This window comes from Panthera pardus, unplaced genomic scaffold (genome assembly GCF_024362965.1).
Source record: "Panthera pardus isolate Hobbes unplaced genomic scaffold, ASM2436296v1 HiC_scaffold_20, whole genome shotgun sequence".
In the NCBI taxonomy this organism is placed as follows: Eukaryota; Metazoa; Chordata; class Mammalia; order Carnivora; family Felidae; genus Panthera; species Panthera pardus.
The window spans coordinates 92,722,225-92,741,270 of NW_026526766.1; the positions used below are offsets into that span (position 1 = coordinate 92,722,225).

At 65.2% G+C, this 19,046-nt stretch overlaps 4 protein-coding genes across 5 annotated transcripts; 2 read left to right on the forward strand and 2 right to left on the reverse strand.

Moving 5' to 3' along the window:
• Positions 1-2,799, reverse strand: LCN8 (lipocalin 8). Its single transcript, XM_053908021.1, has 6 exons — positions 2,716-2,799; positions 1,742-1,872; positions 1,187-1,252; positions 791-900; positions 620-709; positions 1-521 (listed from the first exon to the last, which is right to left on the reverse strand). The coding sequence occupies exons 1-6, from the start codon at positions 2,797-2,799 to the stop codon at positions 457-459; spliced, it is 546 nt and encodes a 181-aa protein (XP_053763996.1). The 3' UTR covers positions 1-456.
• A 693-nt stretch (positions 2,800-3,492) lies between these two features.
• Positions 3,493-9,790, reverse strand: LCN15 (lipocalin 15). 2 transcript variants are annotated; one of them, XM_019435910.2, is made up of 8 exons: positions 9,175-9,789; positions 8,631-8,815; positions 8,114-8,253; positions 7,956-8,026; positions 7,634-7,744; positions 6,873-6,974; positions 6,551-6,617; positions 3,493-4,983 (listed from the first exon to the last, which is right to left on the reverse strand). In XM_019435910.2, the coding sequence occupies exons 2-7, from the start codon at positions 8,730-8,732 to the stop codon at positions 6,583-6,585; spliced, it is 561 nt and encodes a 186-aa protein (XP_019291455.2). In that variant the 5' UTR covers positions 8,733-8,815; positions 9,175-9,789; the 3' UTR covers positions 3,493-4,983; positions 6,551-6,582. The 2 variants fall into 2 exon arrangements, with proteins under 2 accessions (XP_019291455.2, XP_053764539.1); XM_053908564.1 differs by lacking the exon at positions 3,493-4,983 and adding an exon at positions 4,992-6,351 and having other exon boundaries at positions 9,175-9,790.
• Positions 9,791-12,155: 2,365 nt separating this feature from the next.
• LOC128778601 (collagen alpha-1(III) chain-like) lies at positions 12,156-14,353 on the forward strand. Its single transcript, XM_053908022.1, has 4 exons — positions 12,156-12,195; positions 12,495-12,885; positions 13,311-13,443; positions 13,865-14,353. The coding sequence occupies exons 1-4, from the start codon at positions 12,156-12,158 to the stop codon at positions 14,153-14,155; spliced, it is 855 nt and encodes a 284-aa protein (XP_053763997.1). The 3' UTR covers positions 14,156-14,353.
• A 1,584-nt stretch (positions 14,354-15,937) lies between these two features.
• Positions 15,938-17,833, forward strand: TMEM141 (transmembrane protein 141). The gene is made up of 5 exons (XM_053908571.1): positions 15,938-16,071; positions 16,378-16,444; positions 16,606-16,689; positions 16,913-17,020; positions 17,389-17,833. Exons 1-5 carry the CDS (start codon positions 16,018-16,020, stop codon positions 17,400-17,402), a joined length of 327 nt encoding a protein of 108 aa, XP_053764546.1. The 5' UTR covers positions 15,938-16,017; the 3' UTR covers positions 17,403-17,833.
• Positions 17,834-19,046: the final 1,213 nt, after the last annotated feature.

Here is a 19,046-nt window from a genome sequence, read left to right on the forward strand (position 1 = left end):
TGGGCTTGGCATGGGGTTTATTCGGAGTGGGTGCGAGCCGCCCCCTGGGGCCAAGGCAGGCCAGGCAGGCGGGGCCTCGGACCATGCTGGCCTGGGGTCAGGGGATCCTCTAGATCAGCTCCTGAGACGCAGGAGGGCAGGGCCTCAGGGCAGTGGTTGGGGCCACAGGTGGGAGCCCGTGTCTTAGCTGCATGACTGTGAGCAGCCTCCCTGGGCCTCAGTTTCTCTACCTGCAAAGCAGGGTCATAGTCCCCCACCTCTCGGGGCTCAGGCAGGGGATGGGCCAGCACAGTGGGAACCTGAGACACGAGGTCTGTGTCCCCACCCGGGTGGGACGTACCAGCTCCGCCTCTCCCCTTCCCTCTCCCAGCCCTGTCCTCAGTCCCCCAGCCTCCAGGGTCCCCATCTGGCAGCGTGGATCCAGAGTGACCCAGGGCCCCTGTCAGGCCGGGAGACTCAGCCTGGGGGCTCGGCGCAGCGGGGGGCGAGGCTCACCTCCTTCAGGAGCTTGGCACACCTCCCTGCGGGACAGGGGAGCGTGAGGTGCTGTGGGACTGGCCCCCGGATCCCACCCTCGGGGTCCCCAGCCCCACCCCCGCCCGGAAGGCCCGGGGCTCACCGTGCCGGGCCACCAGGTACAGCCCTATGTCTGTTGTCAACTCCCGGAACCTCCAGAAGCCTGGTCCGTACTCGTCCTCGAGGGTCCGAGCTGTGGGGACACCAGGGGGCTGGGCTGGGCCGTCCCCGGGACGCGGGAGCGAGGCCAGCCCCCACCGCGGGGTGCGCTTACTAAAGTATTTGAGCACGTGGAAATCCTGGCCCTGCCAGTGCAGGGACACCCTCAGAATGGCGTCCTGCTCGCAGTCCGTGCCTATCACGTGGGTCTCCCTGTGGCCTGGGGGGCGGGGGGAGGAGAGCCCGCGTGCACCGGGTTGGGCAGGGTCTGACTCCATCCCGTCCCCGCCCAGCACCAGACCCTCCAGTAATACCAGGCAGGGGGCCGGGGGGACCCAGCCCTTGAACGATGGCCCAGTTTGTGCTGAGAGAATGGGAGAGTCTGGGGCATGAGGAGGAGCACAGGGAACAGCATGAGGAACAGCGCAGGAAACGGCAAGGCCGAGGAGAGCTGGCGTGCAGGGCCAGGGGGTGGTAACTGTGACAACAGGGCAGCGTTTCTTACCAGGAAAAGCAGGATCTCCCCAAAACATCTATTTCTGAGCCCACTATTTTTCCTGTCTCACAACTTCCTGAGCTGGAAGGGAGCAAAGGGCCCATCAGGGAAAGGCCAGCCTGCGTTCTTTCTGCCGGGCCCGTCACAGGGGTGCGGAGAGGGGAACGCGTCTTCAGAAAGGGCTCCAGCAGCGGATCCATACCCAGGAGAGCCTGGGGCAGGCTGAGGGTGGTGGAGGGGCGGAGCCGGGGCCCTGCCAGCCTCTGCCCCCCCCGGGCCTGTGACCCCCAGGAGCCCTAGCACTGTTTTCTCTCTTTTCAGTTAATGGGGTTTTTTCAAAACTCTACGCTTATCTTCAGGTCTAGGAGCAGATCGACGTGTGGCAGCTGTGGGAGCCTGGGGGTGTGGGGCTGGGGAAGCGGGTCAAGGTCTGGTGTTTTGGACACAGCGGGGACCGGTCCACCAAAGGGACACCGTCCCGCTCCCGCAGCTACAGCCGGTGCAGCCTGGGGCTGGCCTCACGTGCCTGTTCCTGCCGGAGCTCCCGGGAACCCCCCTGGGGCCCCTCACCTGTCGTATGCAGCCTTCCCCGTCAGCTCATCTCCACTCAAGGTCAGGAACAAGGCCTGCAGCCTCTTTGGGGTCTTTAGCGCCAGGTTTTGGCTGGAGGCCACACCAGCTTCTCGCCAAAATCCTACAATCTAGACAGAGAAGCTGGAGCCCCGTCCAAGGGAACAGAGCCCACACCACCTGGGCAGGGGCGGGGTCAGGGTCAGGGAGCAGGCCCACATCACCTGGGCAGGTCTGAAAGGTCAACAAGCCCTTGTGGCAAAGCGACAGTCACCACCCTCCTGACAAGCCCCTCCGGCCCATCAGACGGCGATGCCCTGTCCTTGGGGCCAGGGCGCCAGGGGCAGCAGTGGCTGGAGCCCAAAAGACAGGAGGGGGCAGCCAGCAACCGCCCCCCGCAGGAAGGGCACAGCTGGGGAAGGGGACTTCTGCCTTCGGACACCCGCCCGGAGCCCAGAACTTCCATCTGAAACTCAGAAACTGATCGTTTTGCAAGAGAAAAGAATTCGTGTCCCCAACGTCTGTCATCTCTGGGCCTTCTGATGTGCTCCTGACTCAGCAGCCAACACAGACTGGCGAAGAAGCATCTAGACGGGAACCAAAGGCCCCACGCTGGGAAAGCCTCTTCTGGGCGCCACGGGGTGTGGCGCCATGGAGGGTGGGGGCGACCCCACCGATCCGGGAGCAGGAGGTGACCACCCTGAGCCCCGGTCCCTGGAGACCCCGCAGGGCCAGCCGGCCTGCCCACAGGAAACGCTCAGGGAGGGCTCTGGCCCTGCCGGTCCCTGGGTCCTTGCTCTCGCACCCTGTCTCCAGGAGAGCCTCGTGCCCTCAGCAACCTGGGTGGGCCCCGGGGCCCCCGGGGTGGCTGCTGTGGCATCGGTTGGGGGCTGGAGGGACGGAGGCGGGGCCAACGGAGCCGGACACGCTGGCCCCTCCCTGCCCGACCTGTCCACGTAAGACAGAAGAGCCACCTTGTGTAGACTGAGGTCCCGCGTGGCCGTCTCCACCCGCACTAGGACAGTGCCCAGGATGACACTCAGCAGCCCCGCGTCCATCGCGGCTCACGGAACCTCTGCTGCCCAGGCACCTGGGTTTATATCGGGACGGTGTTGCGCAAGCTCCCGGGGACACCCACGGCCCCACGGTGGGCCCGCCTGGGGTCCCCGAGAGGAGGAGGGAGGAGGCCCCCCACCCCCATGGGGCGGCTCGGGACCACAGCCCCAAGCCCGAGGGGCATGCTGGGCCCAGGCCCCACGGGCTCAGAACAGCTTTCTCTTTCTGGCTCTTTCAGATCAGCCTTGGGACAGTGAGGAAACGTCCTGACGGCCGGGTACATCCGGCCGGGGCAGCACCGAGCCGATGGGGGCCCTGCCCTCCAGGTGGGGAAATGAATGAGGGGTCCCTCTCCCCGCGGAGGTCTCCAGGGAGGAGGCACAGAGCCCCGGTGAGGGGGAGGACTCATGGGAGATTCGGGGGGGGGGGGCCGAGGCTCGGGGACCTCTGCAGACACCTACCTATGGCCTGTGTCCTCTGCCACCGTGACAGGAACCAGGCCAGGCCCCGCGCCCGTCCCCCACCGGACTCACTCAGGCCTCGGTGCACAGCCAGGTAAGACCCGGAGCCCAGAAGGCCGGCCCGAGAGCGGCCCTGTCTTGCTGACGCTGACCAGGACACGAGCCAGGACACGAGCCAGGACACGAGCCAGCGTGGCGGGACCCAGCCCCACCTCCTCCCCATCTGGACCCCCCCCAACTTCAGTTTATCCCAGTTGATGGTTTCGTGAACAGCAGCCCCGGCTCCACCAGCTGTGTGACTCGGGGCAAGTTGCGCTGCCTCGGTTTCCCCATGTGTACTGGCGACAAAGCAGGGGGACAGTGCCACGTGGCCAGGAGGGGTCTGGGGCTGCATCCTGGTTCTTGACCGGTAGGAAGGATCCTTCCCAGCTTCGGGGCCAGAAAAGCCCACCCTGGAATGGCCCCAGGCTTGGTCAGCCGAAGGGGAGGTCCCACCCACCAGGGGGACCGGCCACCTTGGACCCTGGACACTGCCCTCCCACAGAGCCTGTCAGTTTAGGGTCAGGCAGGTGTGGAAAGGTCAAGCTAGGACGGGGCGGCCCAGGGCTGGCCGGCACGCCTGAGACCGGGAGGGGGGTGGGGGGCATCGACACAGCGGGGGCGGCGGGGCCCCGAGGAGGCTGAGGACCGGCCGATCTGAGCCCCAGGCTGCTCCCGGCCCAGACTAACAGGAGAGGGCCCCCCAGGACGTGCTTGGCCAGGCAGGAGAGGGAGGACAGGAAGCGCGGGGGACATGTCTGTGGATACGCAGGAGCAGGGCTAGGACGGATGTCCCTCATCTGATGTGGCTGATGGCCTCCAGCTCCAGCCCGTGAGCCGTGAAGCAGAACCGCCACTACCTTCCTGCCCCACCCCACCCCCACCCCTTTGAGGTGTGTTCACTGGATGCAGCTCCTAGCAGGGGGGGACAGCAGCGGCCAGGGCCCCAGGGAGGCCTCTCCTGCCCCCTACGTCTCATGGAGGCTCAGCATGGAGCCCAGGCCCTGGAGCCCGACCCCGGGGCCTGAACCTCAGCCTGGCTCCTTGCCAGGTAAGTCACCGAGCTCTCTGTGCCTCAGTTTCCCGAACAAGGAGCGAAACAAGCTCACCGTGTGTCCAGGGATCCACTGTGGAGCATCTGGGCCGGGCCAGCGGCGAGGGCCCTGAGGGCACCAGCCATGACCATGACCCGTCTCCAGGCCTTACTGAGGTTTGTATGACACGCCCAAGGTCAAGGTCACCCCAGCGGCAGGAGGGCGCTGTGCCTCCAGGGGTCTGTGTGTGCACCGCGGAGCCCCAGCTGCAGGCGCCGTGAACGCGCGGGGGCCAGGCCAGTGGCGTTAGACGCTGACCGCCTACGGTGCAGCCCCTCACAGGTGCCAGACGGGCTGGAGCCTCCTGTCCCCTCAAGCCAGGAGGTGCCCAGTGGCCAGTGGCTCCTGCACGCCCGCCTCCCTGCCTCAGTTTCCCCAGGAGTTCTGGGTCAAGACGGGGCTCACTGCGCCCTCCCCAGGGGCCTCTGCAAAGAGGTGAGGACCCACTAGACTGCAGAATACGTTTATTGAGCAGAAGAGGGAGGCCCAGAGATGGCGAGGAGGCAGCCACCCAAGGCAGGGCGGGCCGGGGGGGGGGGGGGGGGTGGGTCCAGACAGCTCAGGACGACAAGGCCAGCTGCCCCAGCTCACCCTGCAGGGACAGGAAAGGCACCGTCACCGCGTGCACCCAGTCACTCAGCAAACACTCGGGCCCCTCTCTCGGCCCCCGTCACACGTCGCCTGCCTGGCCGTGGCAAGCCAATTCCGCTGCTGCCCCGGAGGCCCCAGGCTGAGTCCAGCACCTTGCCGTGGCCTGGGCACCTGCCACACTCCCGGAGCCTCACTTGCTCGCTGTCAGGAGATAAGGGGCTGGCGTGGCAAGAAAGCCCCAGAACGGTCACTAAGCCGCCACGACACCCCATATTCAGCACCGGAGTGGCCCAATTGGGGCACTTTATCTTGAAAGTCAGGGTATGGCACGCAGCAGGAAGATGGGGCTCACACGCTCCAAAGGCAGAGCCTTCCAGAAGGTGAGTGATTTGGCACAATTCCCTCCCTCCTCTCCTCCCGCCTAAAACAGCTGCACCCGTGGTAGGGGCAAAGCCGGGAGGCTGGGCAGGCGTATTGAAGAGCCACGGGGAGTTAAAACAGCCCGAACACCCCACTGGGTGCATAGCCAGGACGGCCAGGGAAAGCGGGACGACGGGCACGCAGGCTGAGGAAGACGCACCCCCCACCACCCTCTCCTGCCAGGGCGGCCGCAGGGTGGCCTCCCACGCTGCAGGACTGTCACGTCTCACCTGTCATCTATCGTCTAACGTAGGTTCCCAAGTTTTACACTACGAACTTGGTAAGGGGCGGCACGGGTTCCTGGTGACCCCTTTGGGGGAGGGTGTCCCCAAGAGTCCACCCGCGCCCATGTCCCAAGGGCTCCTGGGACCCAGCCCCGTGACGGCAGTGAACAAGAAGATGGCGGGCAGCGCCCACCTCATGAGACTCTCCCGGAGAGACTGAGATCCCAGGCCCAGCACCCCAGGGAGGGAGCCACACACTGTGGGGACACACAGCACACCGGACAGCGTCCCCCCAGATTCACGTCCACCCAGGACCTCAGAACGGGACCTTACTTGGAGTCTGGGTCTTTGCAGATGTGATCGGTTAAGGACCGAGACGACACCGTCCTGGGTTGAGGGCGGGCCCCGCATCCCGTGACGGGTGTCCTCGTTAAGAAGAGGGAAATTTGAACACAGACACAGAGAGGGAGGGCGGCCATGTGACAGCCGAGGCAGAGGTGGCAGGGACGGGTCTACAAGCCAAGGGACGCCAAGGACCTCCGGCACCACCAGACGCCGGGAGAGGCCAGGTTCTCCCCTGAAGCCTCCAGAAGGGGCCAGCCCTGCCCCCTCCTTGACTTTGGACCTGCGGCCTCAGAACGGCGGAGGGGATACATTTCTGTCCTTTGAAGCCACCGGTATGTGGTGATTTGTTATGGCAGCCGTAGGAAGTCAGAGGAAGCTTCCTGGAGGAGGTAACGTGTGAGCTGAGGCCTGAATCACAAGAGTGGATGGCCAGGCCGAACAGGGGGCGGGAGGAGTGGGGGGTGGGGTCCGCACGTGCAGAGCAGGAGGCAGGGTGACAGGCAGACAGAGGGGTGGCCAGGAGCTGCCCGGACAGGTGCCGGAGAACAGGACAGAGGACGTACCCCATCTCCCTCCTACCTGGGAAGGGCCACGGTGGGTCTCCCGAGGACTCAGGGAGCCTCTTTGTCCCCAGAGGAGCATGTGTCTGTGGGAAGGAAGACAGCGGTGAGGCTGGGCCGGCCGGGACTGTCACTGCCTCCTGCGGCCCCTAACCCCTGGGGGCCCTGGGCCCCCAAACAGCCCCACCCTCTGAAAGACTCTCCCTTCCCAGCTGCCTGAAACCTCTTCTGCAGTGTGTGTTGTGGGGAAGGAGGGGCTGCGGGCAGGAGGGCGAGGGCCTGCCAACCTAGCAGGGAAGGGGGCTGGGGGCTGGGGACTGCGTAGACCCTGGCCCGTGTACCTGACTTGGGCAGCATGGCCACCATGTCGTCGGGAAGCCCCACCGTGGGGTAGAAGTCCCGGAAGGCCTTCACGGCTTGGGGACTGGCTTCCTGGGTCCGGCCTGGGGCAGAGCAGGGCCGCTGTGAGCTCTGTGGCTCACGGAGGTGGGGGGCAGGGGAGACAGAGGTCCCTTCCTTGAGAGTTGGGGGCAGGTCCGCCACCCAAGATTGCGCAGGTTGTGCACTGCACAAAAGTGCCTGCCTGGCTGAGAGCCCAGTGGGGACTGGAAGCCACCCAGAGGGGTGTCCTTTCCTAATTCACACAAGAGCGTCTGGGAGACGGGGATGGCCTGGCTGTTTCCCAGGGCCACATCCCCCTGGGCCCCACATCCCTCGGGCTCCCGAAACCAGCTTCCAGCCCTCACCCCAACCTCTGCACCTTGGGGAGCCCCTGGCCCCCCTCTGCCAAGGCCCTCAGAAATTAAAGCGAAACAGGATCTCAGCCCCCGCTTAGCTCTCAGGCAGTGGGGCCGGGCAGGGAAGGGGGAGGGGCGTCCCCACCCACAGGGGGCCTGGGCCCCAGAGGCCCCTCGAGCCAACCTTGACCCATCCGAAGAGCTGTGGGGTCCCACCACCCACCCCCGGTCCTTCTCGGCTTGGACTTGGGGAAGATGGCTGAGGAGAGGCCGGTCCCGAAGGGGCAGGGCCGGGGGGGGGGGGGGGGGGGAGATGGAAGGCGGGGCCTGGGTGGGGAGGAGAGGCGGGGGGGGGGGGGCCTCACTGTACAGCTGCACCATGGTGCTGAGCGCCCCCTCCAGCTCCTTGTAGATGTAGACCACGGCGAAGGAGCTGTAGTCGGTGTCCACGACCCGCACATCCAGGTAGCCCAGGGCTGCAGAGGGGGTAAGCCGGCCAGCCGTGGCCAAGTGCTTGGGGCCCGGGCGCCGACCCCCACCCCCACCGGCCTCCGCGTCTGGGCCCGAGGGAGGGGCGGAGGGCGGAGGGCGAGGGCGCGGTCAGGAGAGGGCGCTGGGGGGTGGTCCGGGTCACCCCACGGAGAAGCCGCGTCAGGGGCCCCTGAAGGCGGGCGGGGCAGGACCCACCTGGGACTCTGAAGTGGCCCTGGGAGCCCACCCTCAGGTACTCGGCGTCCGCCTGGTTGCAGCCGTCAGCCCTGGGGGTGCAGGCCCGGTGTTCACTCCCGGCCGCCGGCCCGGCTCGCCCACACCCCCCCCCCCCCGCCCCGGCCCACCGCACTCACCGGGGGAACTCCATGTGGACGCTGAGGTTGCCACCTGCCGTGGCCTTGACGACCCTGGAGGACATCGGCAGATGGTCCTTCTTGCCCAGGAAGACCTTGCAGTCGGAGACCATGGACACCACGTACCAGCGGCCTGAGAACTGCAAGGAAGCTCGGTGGCCGCAGGCCGGACCCCCTTGCCCTGGGCCCCAGGGCCCCAAAGCCACGTGGCCACACGGGCCTGTCGGGAACCACGCGGCCCGGGGTCTCTGAGCACCTGTCTCTTGGTCCGAGCCCCTGTTCTGCCACCTACCTGGGCGGGTGGCGTGGCCTCACTTCCCCCGGCTGTGAAATGGCTCAGTAATTATCCCCACGGGGTCGTTTCAGGATGAAATGGAGAGACGACCCCCGGGTTTGCAGGCCCAAGGCACAGAGCAGGCGCCCGTGGCCAGCAGCGGCAGCCGTCACCCCGTGGTGGAGCGTTGCCGTGGGCTCAGCCCCCACCCCACCTGTGGCACAGTGCAGCGGCCTCTGTTACCTTCTTGGCATCAAAATCGGGCTGCACCAGGACGTCGGCCCAAGCCACGGACACCCAGAGCAGCACCAGGACGCGGCCCAGGAGGACGAGCTTGGCCGCCATGTCTGCCCTCGGGCTCGGTCGGAGCCCCGGGAGGCCAGGCTTTATAGCCCGGCCCACCAGCTGGGCTCAGAAGGCACTTGGCTCTGGAAACCCCAGTCCCCTTTGTCCATTGTCTGGCACGATCACTCAAGAGCGCCCCCCCCCCGGCCCCCGCCCCCGCCCCCGCCCCAGGGGTCATTTCCTGGAGGCCCCCAGAGAGGTGAGCTCTCCCCTCTTCTGACCCGGTCTGAGGATCTGTGCCCCAGGCCTGCCACGCAGTCGCCGAGGACGAAGCAGAGACAGCAGCCTGGCCTCCATCCACCTCCAGCCTGGCTGGGGCTCGGGACCCCCTCGGGGATGCTCCAGCCAGAGGGTCCCACTCAAGGTCTGGGCCCCCAAAGTCCTCAGTCCCTCCTCCCCACACTGCAACGGAGTCACCATCGGCCAGGCCTCGAGGCCTCACCTAGGAGCAGAGCCTGCCCGGGCCAGCTGCGACAGAGGGGACGTCGGAGGCCTGGGTGCCCCTCGCTCTAGACCCCACCGCCCCCTACCCAGCCACCAACTGGGCCTCCAGCAGCCCGTCTGGAGGGTGGAGCTGAGCCGCCAGTCTGGGTGGATTATGGTATCACAACCACCTTATCAAGGGTTGCATAAGCCTGTAGGCGTGGGCATCGCCAAGGAGGCGCCATGGGCTGGTGGGGGCTCCCCAGTGACCTCTTGGGTGCACACACGCAGAGCACCCAGAGACACTACTTGCGACCACCCTGTGTCCTCGGGGGCACAGCGCCCCGACACCTCTGATCGGGGGCAGGGGTCCCAGGGAGGGCCGACACTACCGAGTGCTTCAGAGTGGAAGGGTCCCCCCGCTGGGGTGGGTGGAGGGTGGGAGGGGGGTGCTTCCGAGTGCGGCCAGGCCCCAGAGTCACTGGGTACAACACAGGAAAAGCCTTCCCATGAAAATATTTTCAAAACACACATCTGATAAAGGGCTTAAATCCTGAATGTATAAAGAACTCTTGAGACAGACGCAATGATAAGAAAAACAAACAATCCAAGTTAGAAAAAAAAAAAAAAACAGGCAAAAGATTTGAAAAACCACTTCACCAAAGAAAACATCAGGAGGAAAGTAAGCACGTGAAAATACGCCCATCAGTCAGGGGACAGGAAGGGGGAGCCGCTCTGACGCGAGACGCGCTGCGTGGCCCTCAGGTGGCAGGGCCGCCTGCAAATACACCCTCCTGCGGCCGCTGGGCGGGAAAAGCCAGGCGCCACCCTGGAAAACGGTGTGGCAGATTCTCACAAAGGGAGCTGGTCCTGTCCCAGGCAGTCGCGCACCTCGGCACTGACGCAAGAGAAATGAACCCGCACGCGGATGTTCGGAGGGCTCTAGTCACAACCACTAAAAAGCGGAGACAAGCAAACGTCTTCAGTGGGTGAGTGGACGAGAGGGGTCCCTCCGTGCCGGGAGCGAATGAAAAGCCCAAACCATCCGCTCGGGTAAAGAGCTTAGACAAATCCCAGATGCGTTTGCTGAGTGAGAGAAGCCTCTCCGGAAAGGCCACGGACCTGCCAGAATAGGCACGTCCCTGGGAACAGAAGCCGCTCTGGTGGCAAGAACAGGGGTGGTGGAGCGGCGGAGGGCAGAGGGGCACGCGGACACTTTTGGAGCCCGGACCCTGCTGGCCATGTGCCTGCATCTGTCAAAACCCGCAGATCTGTCCCCAGAAAGTGAGTCCTACCGTACGTAAATCATACCTTGTTTAAAACACACACGCACAAGCTACAAGACCTTCCTCAAAAACACACCACTTGGGTTGGGGGACAGGAAGGCCAAAGTGCCAAGTCCCCAAGACCCCACACCCCAAGTCCCCAGCCCCAAGTCCCCAGGCCCCAAGTCCAGAGCTCCAAGTTCCCATGTCCCCAAGTCCCCAGACCCCAAGTGCCCAGGCCCCAAGTCCCCACACCCCAAGTCCCCAGGCCCCAACTCCAGAGCTCCAAGTCCCCAGGCCCCAAGTCCCCACACCCCAAGTCCCCAGGCCTCAAGTCCCCAAGCCCCCAAGTCCCCAAGCCCCCAAGTCCCCAGGCCCCAAGTCCCCAGGCCCCAAGTCCAGAGCTCCAAGGAAAGGGTGGGGGCAGGACAGACGTGACCTCCAGCCACAGGACTGCTATGCCGGGGTGGTGCTTCACTCCTTCCTCCAGCCAGCGAGGACCGAGGGACAGACCCCCCTGAGGAGCCTCAGAGGTGTGAGGCAGCGCCCCAACCCACGGAAGACACACCTGCCACCGGCGTGCCCCGACCGGGGTCTTGAGTGCCATTCGGCCACCCGCCGGCCCCCCTGCTCCTCGCCCCCCGGGACGTGCTCTCCACACCGTGGCCGGAGCGAACCCTGAGGGGCACAGATCTGGCGCATCCCTGCTTACGACCCTCCCGAGTCGTCCGTCGGGGCACCTGGGATGAAACCCAGACTCTGGCGGCATCGGCCCCCTGGCCCTGCGGCCCTTCCAGCACCCGCGGGAGCCTGCTGCTCCCGGGGCGGCTTCCGGCCTCTGCCTCCTCCAAGCAGCCCTCCTCGCACCCCAGCGTGCACCCCACCCCCGGTCTGTTTCCTCCGGGCTTTGAGCTTAATATTTTCCTCCGTGTTTATTTACTCTCCTCCTGCTGCACATGCTATAAACTCGGTGACAACGGGAGCTCTGGTGTCCCGTTGGCTTCTGAGGCCCCACAGGGGATTCTCTGTTCACAGTTGCGGATGAACGAGGGAGGAAAGTCACGTCGGCCAGCGGGGGGCGCTACACACCGTGGCCTCCGGAGACACCGCAGCACTCGCGGCCCCGGGCACAGGCTGTGTGGGTGGCCTCAGCCTGCCTTGTCCCTGGCCGCAGCAGGCCCTCGAGGCCGCGGCCTCGTCCCCCGAGCCCCCCAGAGTCCACGCAGGGGGCAGCTGCCGGGCCTCCCCCGTCCTGCCCGCCCAGCGCCCTGGAGGGCAGTGCTCCACAGGCACACACAGCAGGCTCTGTGCATGGGGAGATGGGGGGGGTGCTCCCCTCTGGCTGGACCCTGAGCTGAGGAAGGGCTCGGGCGGGGCGTCCGGCCCACCGGGATCGTGGTAGTCCTGGGACTGGAAACCCGCTTCAAACTGCAGGCGGGCTCGGCGGCAGTGAACGACAAACAGAGTGGGGGACAGCGCCCAGAACAGGGAGGACCGAGGACCGACCGGCCGCGTCGCTGATGAGCCTCGAGCGCGTCGTGCAGAGACACAGAGACCCGAGCCACCCCGTTCTGCGGACCCACAGAAAGGCCATCGGTGGCTGCCGGGGCCAGGGGTCCCGAGTGACTGGTCAATGGGTCTGGGTCTCCCCCAGCCGGGGCTGCCCGGCCCCCGCGCACGCTTATGGCTGAGCTGTGGGGTCGCGAAGTAAACCCCACACTGTCAGAAATGACACATGCTGCTGGAGGCCATCCTGGCCTTCACGGACGACACAGGTTATGACACAGACAGAGCCACAGACTTAATTCCGGGAAAAAGAAAATGCACACGTGAAGCCCGCCTCTTGCCCCACCCCTACTCCAGACGCGGTCAAGAGGGCCCGGGCACAGACAGCCCACCGGGGGCAGGCATGCACAGAGAAGGCCCAAGGCACTGAAGGGTGGCCTCCCTGGAGGCAGGGGTGCGTCCGGCTATGGCTTCTGCAGCCTCTCCCCCCTCACCTGCAGAGACACCCTGGCCCCAGGGCTGGGGCGGGGGCGGGGGGGCTCTTTCTTGACAATGGGTGGGCACTGAGCAGGTGGCATCGCCCTCTCAGCCCCCCGGGGCAGACCAGGGGCACAGGGGAGCGGGGCCCCAGCCCCAGTGCTGCGGGGGTGGGTGCCATCCAGGAAAGGCCAGTCTGCCCTCCAGGGCTGCCCCAGACAAGCTGAGCCCCTATGCCCTGCCCACTCTGCCAGGGCTGGTCCAGCTCCAGATGTGAAAAGATGCAGGGAAGGCGAGCTCTCCGAAACCCGGGCCACACCCTGGCCTTTCCTCCGTGTGCCTTCTGGGGCCAAGTCAGACAGAGATGCCCTGCGGGCTGAGGAGGAGGCCCTACTGTGGGTCAAGGAAGGCTCTGGCCATGAAGAGGCCACCTCCTCCCCTCTCAAAGGGAAGCAGGGACTTCCAGCAGCTCCTGGTGAGAGGTAGGGAGGGGTGAGGGCGGGGGGACCCCCTCCCCTGCAGGCTGTGTGGAGGGGTGGGCCCTGGGCCCCGCCCAACTGCAGCACAACCACCCAGGAGGCAGGAACCGGGGCTCCCCCGAGCACCCTTCACCTGCTCCTGCCCTTGTGCCAAGCTCGAGCCAGCAGCCACTGAGGACAGAATTGGTGGGCGAGGGGCCATCTGGCTTCCCTGCCTCGGCCCCTCCCAGAGTCATGCTGTGAAGGCCAAGGGGACAGGTGTGGGGGTTGCCACCTTGCCCAGCAGCGCCTTTGCCCCCACCCTGGGGTCTGAGCCCTGCGGGCAGGAGCCCTGGGACTCAGGGGTTGGTTGGAGCCGGCACCCCCAGCGTGGCTCAGACCCAACACTTCCCTTGGAGGTTCTTGTTCTGTCCATCTCCACTCACCAGAGCTGTCCCAGACCCCACGGGCTTGGTTCTCCAGCTTCCTACCGATCCAGGAGCTGCAGGATCCTTCCAGACACTTCTCACTGGTTTTGGTGGCTCGGGGCTGCTGACCGTCTCCCCCAGGCCCAGCCGTCAGGTTCGTGGCACTGCTCTCTGCCCCCAGACCTCTGCCCTCGGGGGAGAAGCAGTCTCCAGGTCTCCGTGCCTCCACCCTGCTGACCACAGAGGGAGCCCGAACTGTGCTGACATGTCAAGGGCCCCCTGGACCCCTGCCTAGTCAGACTCCACCCCAGGGAGCCCTTGCAGCAGCTGGGAGGGCAGAGGCCAGATCCTCCCTATGGTCACTGGGGGCCTCACCTACACAGTTCACCTTGACCTTCTAGAACCGGTCCTCCCCTGCACCCTTTGACCTGGGTGGGTCAGCTCTGCTGCTCCCAGCTCTAGGTTCCTGCACGGGCCCTCAGGGTCCCCTGCACCCCACCCACGTGTGCATAGTTTCTGTGTAAACACACGACCCACTTTCTCCTAATCTGTGGGTGCCCTCTGTGTCCCTCCAGGAAATGGGTCGGGGCTGGGCATCTCTGCCTGGGGCTTCAGGAGGGGCCCCTGCCCCCACCCTCACCTGGAATCCAAACCAGGCAGCTGCCTCCAATGCTCCTGTCCCTCAGGTACCTTCAGCACCCCGATCACAGGCTGCAGGCCACCGTGACCCTGCCCCAGCTTCAGCGTGCAGGGCAGTCAGGACGTGGGCTCTGCGGGCCTGGGTCGTCCCAGCCCCCCACTGTTCAGCAGTCAGGCGCCCCTGCCTCCTCCTCTTGCCAAACCTGGGTGACGTGTCATGCACCTGATGGCAGGCCCTAGAGCTCGAACCCATGAGAGCACCTGTGGGGCTAGGTGGCGACCTCAACCACCAGGTTGCCTCAAGTCAGCCTCTGGCCCACTGGCAGCTGCCCCACCCGGGGTCTGGAGATCCTCCCATGTGTCGGGCCTCCGGTTTTGTTGGGGCAGCCACACTAAGTATGGGAATGAGAAGAGAAGGAGGAAGAGGAGAGAAAGAGGGAGGGAAGAGGGGAGGGGGGAGTGGAGAAGGGAGGAGGAGGAGGGGAGGGGTGGGAGGACAGAAGGAGGGAGAGAAGGAGGGGAGGGGAGGGGAGGGGAGGAGGGAGAAATGGGGAAAAGGAGAGGACGAGGGGAGAGGGGGGAGGAGAGGGATGTGAGGAGGGGAGGAAGCAGAGGGGAGGAGGAAGGGGATGGTGTCCTCCAGGCCAGAAGAGGGCACAGCCAGGCAGGAGAGGGGCTGACCCCACCTCGTTAGTGAGAGGCCACTGTGGGGTACCCGACCTGGAACCAGGGAGCAGCACGCGCAGAGAAACGGGGTGGCCTGCTCTCTGGACCCTTGTGTCTCTCCTCCGTCTCTTCCCCTCCAGGGCCCCGGGCCAGGAGGGAGGCCCCTGTCCAGGTAAGAGGGGCTCGCGCAGACGTGTCAGCACACGCACACACACACACGTGCACAGGCACAGGCACACCCTCTAAGGAGTGGGCGTGTGGGAGGCAGGGGGTAGGAAGAGCAGGAGAAGCCCATCCTGGCAAAGGGCGTGTGGACGGCACAGGATGGCCTCCTTGGGGTGCCGGGGAGGGGGTGGGGGCGCCAGCCGGCAGCCCACCCTCCCCTGTTGTGTGCGCAGGTGAAGGTAGTGGGTCTGGGGGTGAGGACAGGGCTACCACCCTCCAAGTCAGCCCTGCCTCTCCCGGCCCACAGAGGAGCCACGCCATACAGGGTCAATCGGGGAAAATCACAAGTTACAGGCCCCATGGCAAAGACCTACACCACCCCTCCTACAAGAAATCCAGGCCCCTGCAACTCAGCCTGTGAAAAGTCTCCATCACCCTGAACCCTTGCTTTTCTCCAGTGGGCTTTGGTTCAGGACCCCTCCCATTTCCTTCTTCTCCATAAAACAATGTTTCTCTCCTTTGTTGGACTTGTCTGTGGTTTTGCCGTTAGCTCGCATATCCCAAATTGCGATTCTGTGCTATTCCCCAATCAACCCATATCTGCTGGTAAAATAACTTTCATTCTTAAGGTCAACATGACCATTTAGTAAAGGGCCGGAGCCTCAAAGGAGGGGTCTTGCCTCACCCAGAATGCCCAGCTTTGGCCACTGGACAGGCACTGCCCCCGAGTCAGGAAAACAGCTCAGGCCTGGCCTCATCCTCAGGCCAGGAGGTAGCTTTGCCTCTCCACCGTGGCTGGGGCATACAGGTAAGCTAGACCTGCCCACATGTCACACAGGACCCAATAGCCCAGGGAATCTGTCCATTCCCAGGTCCCTGTGCCAGCTGGGACTTCAACGTTCTGACCAGCGATCTAAACTGATGGTCAATCTCCCCCAGAAGACCTGGCCAGGACCCAGCCTCACTCCCCTTCTACTTCAAAGGCCACCTGAGTCCCATCGCCCAGACTATCCACCATCACCCCCACCCTTTCCCACCTTCAGACAGGACCCTAGCCCCCCCCACCCCCCTCTTCCGACACAGGCTCCGCCCCTCTTCTCGCTCCCGCCCCCTCCGCGTGTCCTGAGCAGGCCCCGCCCCTCTGTTCGGCCCCGCCCCCTCCGCCGGATCCTGCGCAGGCCCGTCCCTCTGTTCGGCCCCGCCCCCTCCGCCGGGTCCTGCGCAGGCTCGCCCGCTGGCTCCCGGTGACCCGCCAGACATGGTGAACCTGGGCCTGTCCCGGGTGGACGACGCCGTGGCCGCCAAGCACCCGGTGAGAAGGCCGCCTGGAACGCGGGCCCCCGACCTCAGCAGCTGACCTGAGCGGAGCGGGTAGAGGATCCGTAGGGGGGGGGGGGGGAGGCGTCCTCGTCAGGGAAGAGGGACAGGGACAGAGGGGGGGGAGCCTCCTGCTGTGGGGACCGGGGCATCCTGGGTGGACATGCAGGCAGGTGGGATGTGTCCAAGCCCTCAGGGCCTCACGATGAGGTCTCCTTCCTTACGGCCCGAAGGAGGGACGGGAGGGACGGTAAAAGAAGCGGGAGGGGAACTGAGCCCTCAACCCCCTCCCTCATCCCAGGGACTCCGGGAGTATGCCGCGTGCCAGTCGAGCGCCTTCGTGAAGGGCATTTTCACCTTTGTCACAGGTAGGCTGGGTCCCCGTGTCCTAGGGTATGGAGAGACCTCGCCCTCCTGTCTCACCCTGACTCCCCGGCAGGTGGCGTCAGGTGCTGGGAGCCTGACAGGGGCCGGGGGCGCTCAGCACCTCGTGGACAGGCTGGCTGAAGGGGACCTTGGCTCTTGGCAGGCACCGGTGCAACCTTCGGCCTGCAGATGTTCCTTCAGAGGAAGTTTCCGTACCCCTTCCAGTGGAAGGTGCTGGTGGCCGTAGGTGGGTACTCCGGGGCGTGTGCCTATGGCCTTGGAAATGCACCTGATTGCCAGAGGGGATGCTGGCTCTTCGGCAGGGGTGGGAGGCATGCCTCCTGGGATGGGGTCCCAGTTCTCAGTGGGCGTCCTGCCGAGTCCACCACCACCATCTGCCCAGGTCCCCTTTCCCTGAGAAGTGCAGAGACCCAGGCCCACAGCCCACTGGCCCCTGCCCCTGTCCCCAGTCACAGGCTCAGTGGCCAGCTATTGGGTGACCCGAGTGGAGTCGCACAGATGCAGCAACCTCTGGCTCTTCCTGGAGACGGGGCGGCTCCCCAAAGACCTGGGCACAGGTGAGAGGCTTCTAGAGACAGGCGGCTCCCCAAAGACCCCGGGCACAAGGGAGAGGCTGGGGGCAGTGGGAAGCAGAACCTGAGGGCCCAGTGCCAGGGGCTGAGGCAGGCAAGCCCAGGGTCCAACGTGCAGGCTGGACAGGGCCTCTCCCTGCTGGCCTGTCCCTCCTGCAAGGGCGGGAGTGGGAGGCACGCCAGACCTTCCTGAGCCCTTCGTGCAGGAGGGGTCGGGGGCCCTGAGGTGGGGGGAGTGCAGAATGAGGAGTGTGGGCACCCCGAGAAGAGCGGCCAGACACCAAGCTGACTGATCTCAGGCCTGGTCAGCAGCTTAGGGTGCGGTTCTAGCCGGCTCCCTTTATCTCCTACAGATCAGCGCAGCTAGGAGAGCTCCAGCTGGGACGCAGAAGACCTGGGCCAAAGACTTCCGGAACACAGCCCTCAGGGCGTCTGCACCCCAAACTGGCCCTCTCCCCCCACAGAGACCCTCCCCACACCCTAAGGTGACCCAGCGGGTGTCCCCTGCACACAGGCGTGGCCAGATCTGCCAAACCTGTGCAAACTGCTTCCACGTCCGCCCAGGAGGTCAGACCAGAGGGGCCGTCCCCATGGTGGTTGGCTCCCATAGGGCAGCGAGAAACACGGTGGCCACCGAAAGCTGCAGAGGGTCAGAGAGGCTCTGGGCACTTGGCGGAAGGGCCATCTGCATGCTCCGGTGCTCTGACACTCCCTGTCTGGCCCCGGCGTCCCCCACAGTCAGAGGTGACGGCTGCTGCTGGGGGTCGCCGGACAAATAAATGCCTTGCCCTTCTCCAACCTGAGTTCTGCAGCCATCGGGAAGCACGTCAAAGCAGCAAGATGAGAGACAGATGTCACCTTAGCATCATACACGGGAGGACCTGCCGGGGCAGTTCCTAACACTGAGCCCCAGAATCAGGCCCTGCGGGCACTGGGAGGCCACCACCACGGCCTTGTCCTATGGGACCCACTTGCACACAAGCAGTCCCGGAGGGGCAGAGCAGAAGGTGTTCGGCCAATCAGCGCCTGACTCCCAAGAGACGAGGGGCAGGAAGCGGCTGTGCCTGCCTGCCTGCCATTCCGAACCCACCTATCAGACTCCGTCCTTCTCTCCAGGGGAGGAGGAAGCGAGGGGTGGGGGCAGGCCAGAGCTGGCTTGCAGAAGCTCCGCCCGCACAGCAGGCAAGTTCTGGAGTGGGTAAGATGACACACCCCACCCCACCCCCCCCCAGCAGAGGAAGAGGCAGAGATCGCATAAAACCTGGGCCAGTCCACCTTCCCAGTAACGCTGAGGACACACAGGCACAGGGCCACGCCGCCCCAGCCCCGGCTCAGCTCCCGTACCTCTCGGCCTAGACAGTCGTTCGAAAGAATATTGTGCACCTACTGTGCAGCAGGGAATCTGTTAGCGGGAAGGCACAATGACGGCAAGCCCGGGATAACCACGGGAGAGCAGGCCGGGGTTTGAGTTTTGTTTCGTGTCCAAGTGGGCGGTCGGGGACCCACGGGCCGTCAGGGGCCCGGGCTCCTTTTGGCCCGCTCCCTGCTGTGACGGCCTCTATTCCAGACCTACCTCGTGGTCCGAGATGGAGGTGCTGGTTCCAGTCCCTGGGGAGGAGGACAGCTCCCTCCCCACTTGTGCTTACACTCCATTGGCCAAAACAAGAGTCCCATGATATCCCTGGTGCCAAGGGGCCTAGGGGGACAGCCTTGCTCTGGGCCACCACGTGCCCCACTAAAATTCAGAGGGTGTACATCTGCGGAAGAAGGGAGAAGCAACATTGAGGGACGGTGAGCAGCCCGGCCTCAGGCCCTGGGAGAACAGGGGGCAGAATTGGCACTGTAGGGAGCAGACCAGGCCCTTGACGGGTCCTTCCAACCCCCTGAGGTCTCAGAGGGAGGGCAGAAGCTGAGCGTGGAGTTTTAAATGGGTCTGGACTCCCCTTTGAAAAACTGGCAATGACTTGGGGCGCCTGGGTGGCTCAGTCGGTTGAGCGTCCGACTTCGGCTC

Coding starts and splice junctions, on each gene's coding strand:
- LCN8 (XM_053908021.1), bottom strand. CDS start 2,799: ATGGACGCGGGGCTGCTGAGTGTCATCCTGGGCACTGTCCTAGTGCGG. Junction 1,873..2,715: donor GGGACCTCAGTCTACACAAG/GTGGCTCTTCTG, acceptor TTCTCTGTCTAG/ATTGTAGGATTTTGGCGAGA. Junction 710..790: donor CCACGTGCTCAAATACTTTA/GTAAGCGCACCC, acceptor GTGTCCCCACAG/CTCGGACCCTCGAGGACGAG.
- LCN15 (XM_019435910.2), bottom strand. CDS start 8,732: ATGGCGGCCAAGCTCGTCCTCCTGGGCCGCGTCCTGGTGCTGCTCTGG. Junction 8,254..8,630: donor CCGATTTTGATGCCAAGAAG/GTAACAGAGGCC, acceptor GCTTCCTTGCAG/TTCTCAGGCCGCTGGTACGT. Junction 6,618..6,872: donor GGCCATGCTGCCCAAGTCAG/GTACACGGGCCA, acceptor TCCTTCCCACAG/ACACATGCTCCTCTGGGGAC.
- LOC128778601 (XM_053908022.1), top strand. CDS start 12,156: ATGCTGCTGGAGGCCATCCTGGCCTTCACGGACGACACAG. Junction 12,196..12,494: donor GGCCTTCACGGACGACACAG/GTTATGACACAG, acceptor GTGGGCACTGAG/CAGGTGGCATCGCCCTCTCA. Junction 12,886..13,310: donor CCAGCAGCTCCTGGTGAGAG/GTAGGGAGGGGT, acceptor TCCACTCACCAG/AGCTGTCCCAGACCCCACGG.
- TMEM141 (XM_053908571.1), top strand. CDS start 16,018: ATGGTGAACCTGGGCCTGTCCCGGGTGGACGACGCCGTGGCCGCCAAG. Junction 16,072..16,377: donor CCGTGGCCGCCAAGCACCCG/GTGAGAAGGCCG, acceptor CCCTCATCCCAG/GGACTCCGGGAGTATGCCGC. Junction 16,445..16,605: donor CATTTTCACCTTTGTCACAG/GTAGGCTGGGTC, acceptor GGCTCTTGGCAG/GCACCGGTGCAACCTTCGGC.